Genomic DNA, 8,155 nt, shown 5'->3' on the forward strand with positions numbered 1-8,155 from the left:
AATTATAAAAACGCATAAAATACAATGATTATAATACAAAAAGACAAATAATTTTGAGGATAACAATAATTATAATAAATTGATGGAATTAAGAGAGAAAAATCATTTAAAAGAGAAGGAGTAACCCAAAAAATAAATAATTTTGAAATATTAAAATAGAACAGAGGATGTTTTAGTAAATGTAATTATTTTTTAAATATAAAAAATCACATTCTCTTTCCTCCAAATCCTCCTAATTTGGGGGGACACAAAAACTATGTTTTGGAGGTTTTTTTTTTTCTCCCCTCCATTCTCCTCCTCTCCTTAAATTTGAATCAAACATATTTAATTAGATATATTTTCTCGCCTCCCTCCCCTTCACTCCCTCTACCACGAACCAAACTCATCCTAATAGTTCTTTTACATTTATCATATATTTATCTTTATATTTTTTTAATGAACCAAAAATATTAATAACATCTCAATATATTTAATATCATTATCAACATGTATTAAAAACAATTATTAATTAAAATAAATTATGCAAAATTAATATTTAATATGTAATTCACAATTAATTTTATATAAATATCAAGTATGTGTTATAAATCAAGCCATAAATCAAATATATAAATTAATGATAAATGTTAAACATAAATATTACTTTATATATATATATATATATATATATATATATATATATATATATATATATATATATATATAGGGTGTAACTTTTAGTTATTCTTTTTGTCATTTATTTTGTTAAAGTAACAAATAAATTTCAAAATGATCCAAAACCAATATACTCATGTATGAATCTATATCAAACACCTTAACCACTACACTCACACAATCATTTGTGATTCAAAAATTTCATTAAATGAATTTAATGGTTCTCATTCATCAAATAAATATTTTAGAAATTTCTCCAACATTGTAAGTATAATTCATTTTGGTACTAAAATTTCCTCTCTTAGGAGCTTATACACAAAGATCCATTGATCGACCTATTTATGCTAGTTTGTGTTGGGATAATGGTCCTTTGGTGGGCATGTTATATTTAATCACTGAAGTCTACATACACCCTCCACTTTCCAGTTGGCGAATTCACCTTTACCACATTTTCTAAGTGAGATATTTAGTTTCTTTGATGAAGTTGGCATTTTTAGCTTTTACACTTTGTATTCTCTTCTTTAATTAAGAATAAGGATTAATCGAGGGGAGGAGCACTAGTTATGACTTATCTCTCATTTGTCAATGTTAGGCATGTCAAATGACCATTAAAAGAGGTTCACATTTTTCCATAAATCTTCAACTTTTTTTTTTAAAATTCATAAAATGAGAATATATTAATAGTAAAAACTCTTTAAAATTTCAAATTTAAGTACTATAAAGTGGGATGCAGGGTCGAATTATGAAGGTTTTGAAAATTTTCTGATAACACAAAAACAAAGAAGTAAATTCTTGAAAGTAAAGAGAGTATGGAAGGAGATTCACATAGTGATGACTCAATTCACTTCACAACTTAAGCTAGTACTATCCCTTCACTTTTGAAGGATTTTCACTATATTCAATTTTGATTTCAGCAACCAATAAGACTCACACTAGAAGACTTAGTTTCCTCATACTCTAGGAGTTCCTTGAATCAAAAAATGAAGTTTGTTCATAACAATTCACAAAGTGAAAAACTCAATAAAGCTCATATACAAGTGAATAACTTTCCTAAAAAAGAATTATGATCAAAACACTCGTGTATTTGTGATATTTGATAATATGAGAATATAACGCAAAACAATGAGTGTTTCACCATATCAAGTCTGATAGTTTTGAATTTGTTTATTTGGGTGATGATAAAGCATGTAATATCACTTGAATGATATCAAGTAGAAATTTTATGATGAATGAAAGTGTGAGAAGGTTGAATGATGTAAAATACATTTGAGAATTGAGAAATAATTTGATTCGTCTAGGAACTCTATAGGAAAATGGTTTCTTTTTATATATTTGATGGAGATAGAGACATTATGAAGGTAAGCAAGGATGTCTTTGCAGTAATGAGAGAAAACAGGACTACAAGTAACATCTACAAATTGTTAACGACTACTATTGTAGGTGATCTTATGTTATTTGAGTTTAATAATGATGCAACCTTTTAGTACACACGTCTGAGTCATCCCAATGAGCGTATGATGATGAAATTAGGCAAGATGAGTTTATAGAAGGGTGTTTGCAGTTGGAAGATGGATTTGTGTAAGTATTAAGTACCTGGGAAATAATGATCTATTTGATTTAAGACCCATAAACACTAAACAAAAGGGAATCCTAGACTATACATATTGTGGTGTATAAGGACCTACCAAATAGACCTTAATGGATGGTTCCAAGTATTTTGATGACTTTCATTAATGACTTTTATCGCAAAGTTCAAATACTTTTAGAATAAAAAATTTAAAGTCGTTACCAAGTTTAAATTGTGAAAGACATACCTAGATAATCAAATGGGAAAAAAGTCAATTATTTGCAATCAAATAATAGGACAACTTACAGTGATTTGAACTTCCATAATTTTTATGTGGAACACTATATTCATATGAATTTTTCAATTCAAGAGATGCCACAATAACATGGTCTGGAAGAAAAAAAATGAACATATCTCTAACTAAAAGGGATAAATGTCTTTGCTTGAATGCTTGGCTCTTAAAGGATTTCTATGCATAAGCAATTAAAATGGAATCTTATCTCATCAACAAATAACCCTAATGATCTTTACAATTTAAGCATATTTAGGTGTCAACCTTAAGTAAAAATACCATACATGTATCTAATTAACTACTGAATGTGTGAGTATGATTGTTGTATTTATGTTAGGAGCCTTGATGATGGTTCTTTTATTTTCTTGTTATTATATATGGATGATAATTTGATTGTTGCTAATTATTAATGAAAAGAATTAAACTATAATTCTTGTTGGGAAAGTTTGTCACAAGGGGCTTATGTGTAGCTAAAAAGATTCTTAGGATGAAAATTCATCGACATATAAGTGCTAAAATTTATGTCTCTTTTAGAGAAGCTATGTTGAAAAGATGTTAGACATATTTGACATGCAACATTTGAAGGTTGTGAGTATTCTATAGGTGAATAATTTTAAACTCTCGATTGATCAATGTTTAAAGACAAATGTTAAAATTTTGTATATAAAAAGGTTTCTTAAGCTAGTGATTTCAGTTGTTTAATGTATGATATGGTTTGGAGTATACCAAATTTGTTGCAAGCTATAGTTCAAGCTTGCAAGTTTATGTCCAAACTTGAAGGATACAACAAGTTAGGTGAATCGAGCGTCAATGAAAAGTAGCCAAATGGATTTTTAAGTACTCGAGGTATACAACAAGTCATAATATCATGTTTAGTATTAGACATGACGATCTTTAAAGTGTAAGGTATGTTGATTCAGATTATGCAGATGATATGAATGATAATAGATCCATAACATGACATGTCTTGACTCTTTCAAATGGACCCATTTATTGGAAATCATCAATTCAATTCATAACTACTATGTTTACAACTAAAATATAGTACATGGTAGTATATAAGGATGTTAAAGAGGCCTTATGAATTACAAGATTTGTAATGAATTAGGAATTGAGCAAGATAGAGTTAGTTGCATTGTGATAGTTAAAGTGTCATTTATTGGATAAATAACCAAGCGTATCATACTAGGATCAAACATATTAATGCTAGGTTTCACAATATCAAAGAGTTACTTGTATATAAACATATAATACTTGAAAAGGTTCATACTTTCAAATATGCAACTAATATGTTAACCAAATCAGACACTAATGACAAGTTCACGTTCTACTTGAACTTGCTCGTGTTTCTCAATGTTAAACATGTGTTAGACACTAATGACAAGTTCACGTTCTACTTGAACTTGCTCGTGTTTCTCAATATTAAACATGTGTTTCAATTCTCTGCTGTTGGAAAATGGACGCCATGTAAATTTTTTCCACAAGTATTTGATACTTGCCACAGTGAAAATTGTTGAATATAGGCTCATAAACACAACAGAGGGGAAGAATGATGATAGAGTCGAGTTCACCTAACGAGATACATATATGTTTTATTATAATGGTATATTCTAATAATATATTATCTATTATTTTTTTAATAATACATTGTATTTAACAAATAATTTATTTTTTAAAAGTAAATTATTTACTCTTTTTGATCTTTTTATAAAAGAAAGTTTATTTTTTTAAATTCATTTATTCAATAATTAATGTATTTGATTCAAATATAGATCAAAATACATTGATTCTATGAATTTAAAAAAATTAATTTTTCTTACAATAAGGATAAGAATGAGAGAATTTATATTAATTTTAAAAAATGATAGTAATAGTTTTAATTGGGTTTTAAAATATAACAAATTAAAAAAATTCCCAAAATTATTGTTTCCGAATTCCCTGACCCATAAATAAAATAAGAATAAAATAAAAAAATAAAAATCACCCACTCACAAAATGCCACGTGTGAATAACCCAATTAACAAAAAAAATCATGATTTAGAATCTCCCCACAACCTCGTTCCCACACTGTCCCATATATACCGCACTCACATCCCATTCTTTTCCCATCAAATATCTCTTTTATTTCTCTCTCTATCACCGCACAAGCAAACGCAAAACAACACGAGTTTTATTTTCCCTCAATACGGTGTCGTTTCTTTTTTTCTTTCTCTCACCAACCCTAAAAAAAATTAAAAATACAACAAACCCTAGTTTTCCCTTTCTTCTTCCGCCGCGTTTTCAGATCTCGATCCCCTTTCTTTCCCCCTCGATTTCACCTTCAATTTCTTCTCCTTCTCTCCGATCGATTCGATCCTTTCTTAGATCGTGAAATTCTCTTTCGATCGATCGTAATTTTGTCCTCGTCGGTTCACCGTGTCGGTTTTTAGGGTTTCCGTCGCGAATCTTCTTGATCTGTGTTTTCGATAAATCGATTGCGTTTTTCTTTGTTCGATTTGGTTATTCGCTTTGTTTGAATCGTTTTGTTGTTTCCGATTTAGGGTTAATTCAACGGGTTCGATTTTGGTTACGTTGTTCGGAAATTTCTTTGGGGGTTGTTAGATCTTGGTGTTGATCGTTGTAATTCTTCGTCAATTGTTCGATATAGTTCGGTTTAAAAAAATTTAGGGTTAGGGTTTTCTCAATTTGGGGCTTTTCTTGTTTTATTGAATTTATTTGGGGAAAGTTCAATTTCTTTGAGTAATTAGGATTCTCCGGGTTTATTACTTCCTAATTCAGCGATTTGCCATTAATTTGACAGAGACTGATTTTAAGGTATTATTAAATTATTAAATTTTTTATTTACTGTAATTAATACTCTTATTTTTTTGTGATTCTAAATATTATTTCATTTATTTATTTTTTTAATTTTTTCTATTTAAAGTTTTGACAGTGAAGTGGCATGTGTCTCTGTTGTGTAGTGAATAATGAGATGCTGGGTAATTAATGTGAAGTTACAGAGTTGTCCTTATATGTGCTTCACTGAGTTGGCCCACCTCTTTTATGATGATGATATAATGATTTTATAATAATATTCATATGTCAGAGTTGCAGTGTTTTTTTATTTGAGACATTCTTTTATTCCGAAGTAAGAACATGATGGTCAACATTAGTCCAATGTACTCCTTTTATGGCAAAAACTTTGAGGGTCAACCTAAACAGATGTTGAGGATGTTTTTCTACTTTGTTTTTTAACTACCTTGTTGGTTGTTTTGATGCATGAATTCTAAATAACTACTTTGTTGGTTTTCGTATGGTGCAAGCTTGTTGTCTTATGCTTGAATGAATCCTTTCTTGCAGGTAATCATGGTGCAGAAACGTCCTTTTGATGCTGAGGAGATGCTTGAGGTGTCCTTCAAGCACCCTAAACATGCAAGTCCCAGTGATCTTGTACCATTATCAGAATCTGTTTTTCCTGAAGATGATTGCTACACCCATTTACCAAAAACTTCAGGTGGGAGTTTAGTTATTAATTTTGTGTAATTTGAAATTCAAACTGTAAAAACTATACATTTCTGAGAGTTTCTAGTTTGTGATAAATTGTACTTATATTTAGTTTGTCTACATTGTAATTAATAGAGGAAGGATATGCAAAAGGTAGTAGCGATTGTAATGACAAGCTTGCTGATGAAACTTGTGATGTACTGCCTAGTGGGACTGAGGAATCTGAAACAAGCTTTCCTGTGATGGGTGTTCCTGCTTCTTCTTGGACCGCCAATGGCATTTCTGAAGAGTATCACCGATCAGAACAGCCTATACATCTTCCTCTTTTTCCTGAGTACTTCAGTCCGGAACGGCCACTATATTTCAGTCCAGAACGACCCATAAGGACATTAACTCGCTACGAGGACATTTACTCCATACTCCTTGACCAATCTCCTCGCAAGCCTGTTTCAATTGGAGCTAATCATCAAGCTGATGTTCCCCCATGGGTGCCAAAAGCTGCTAATGCTGTCTCAGATTCAAACCTCACTGTTTGTGACGCTGATGAAGCTGAAAAAAGAATGATGGGGACTTGTATAGTCCCTATGCCTCAGATGGAGTCATTTACCATTGATGATGAAGCTGGAAGAAAAGATTGCAACTGCGAATATAGGGGATCTATAAGATGTGCAAGACAACATATAATGGAAGAAAGAGAAAAACTATTTAAAACCTTTGGGGTTGAGAAATTCAATGAATTGGGGTTTGCTGACATGGGAGAACAAGTTGCTGATAGGTGGACAATAGAGGATGAACATCTATTTCACAAGGTTGTCTATAATAATCCAGCATCATCCAACAAGAATTTCTGGAATTATCTTTCCATTGTATTTCCCTCACGAAGCAAAAAGGAGATAGTGAGTTACTACTTTAATGTCTTCATGCTTCGGAAGCGTGCAGAGCAGAACAGTAACCCCCTATTAAGTGCTGATAGCGATAATGATGAATATCAAGGTAATGATGATCATGAGGATGATGATTCTGTTGCGGAGTACCCTGTTTGTCAAGATGATACTTTTGTCAATAACTGCAATGATAATCATTTGGAGGATTATGAGGATGATTTTGTTGAAGATGAAACTTGTGCTGTCAACGGATACGGAGATCAGACAAAGAGGAACATTGATCCTGTTGAGATGCATCACCCCAATGGTTCCCCTCATCTGAATCAACACCAGGATCAATCTGTTTGTCATGATCAATACACATCACATAACATGGGAGTTGCTTCACGGGAGACCAGAGTGAAGAGTGGAAATGGTGATCATTGGACCAGTAACTACAATGGAATAAGCAATGGTTATAGCCAAGGGTATGTGTTGGAGCCCTGTGATGCACCCGCATGGGATTCTGGCTTTGTATCTTGCTCTAAAAATAAGATGGACTTTTTACCAACATGTAGCATGATAGAAGAAGTTTTTGGAGATGGTCGAAGGCAAGACATGAGAAGAGGTTTCATGGATTGAGTCTCAGTTAGCATAAGGCCTCAAGGTTGATGAGATTTCGAATTTTCTTTTGTACATTTGACATAAGGTTGGAAAAGTAGCCTTCATTGTAAAATATTGTTTTGGAAGGTGATTTCGTTTGAGTTAATGTCCCATTTATTCTTAAGTCTTTTTTGGAATTGTAAAATTTCTTATTCCTTAATTTATGTTTAGTTTCCACACTGGTGTGGATTTAAGTTTAGAGGGAGGGAGATAATGGTTTATGGAACAGAAACCATTTTATGATGTAATTTGTCAATATTTGATCCCTAATGAAAATTAAAAATTCTTACAGATATATTTGCATTCTTTTATCAAGTTGGAAGTCAATTGAACAGCAATGGATGCAATAATATGTGTTTCAGTTTTTAATAGAATAATACCTAATTCATCTAAGTAAAGAGACTTTTTAGCATACAAATTCGATTTTTGGGTTATTCTCCTAGTCACTCTTCAAGTCAGAGAAACACTTTAATAAATTATAACCATATTAAAGCCAAAGGAAACAGAGGAAGATCTTGAGTAAACATAATTCAGGCCAAAGAATAAATTGCATTGCTTTTCAAAACTTCTTATAATCTATATAATAGTAAAACAAATTTAATATATTTAAAAATGTGTATACAGAGATAAAAT

At 31.2% G+C, this 8,155-nt stretch overlaps 1 protein-coding gene across 1 annotated transcript; it reads left to right on the plus strand.

Moving 5' to 3' along the window:
- The first annotated feature begins 4,623 nt into the window (after positions 1-4,623).
- Positions 4,624-7,817, plus strand: LOC131632765 (uncharacterized). The gene is made up of 3 exons (XM_058903491.1): positions 4,624-5,327; positions 5,853-6,006; positions 6,132-7,817. Exons 2-3 carry the CDS (start codon positions 5,859-5,861, stop codon positions 7,499-7,501), a joined length of 1,518 nt encoding a protein of 505 aa, XP_058759474.1. The 5' UTR covers positions 4,624-5,327; positions 5,853-5,858; the 3' UTR covers positions 7,502-7,817.
- The last annotated feature ends 338 nt before the right edge of the window (positions 7,818-8,155 follow it).

The sequence above is a fragment of the Vicia villosa genome, unplaced genomic scaffold (genome assembly GCF_029867415.1).
Source record: "Vicia villosa cultivar HV-30 ecotype Madison, WI unplaced genomic scaffold, Vvil1.0 ctg.001013F_1_1, whole genome shotgun sequence".
Classification (NCBI taxonomy): Eukaryota; Viridiplantae; Streptophyta; class Magnoliopsida; order Fabales; family Fabaceae; genus Vicia; species Vicia villosa.

Coding starts and splice junctions, on each gene's coding strand:
- LOC131632765 (XM_058903491.1), top strand. CDS start 5,859: ATGGTGCAGAAACGTCCTTTTGATGCTGAGGAGATGCTTGAGGTGTCC. Junction 6,007..6,131: donor CCATTTACCAAAAACTTCAG/GTGGGAGTTTAG, acceptor TGTAATTAATAG/AGGAAGGATATGCAAAAGGT.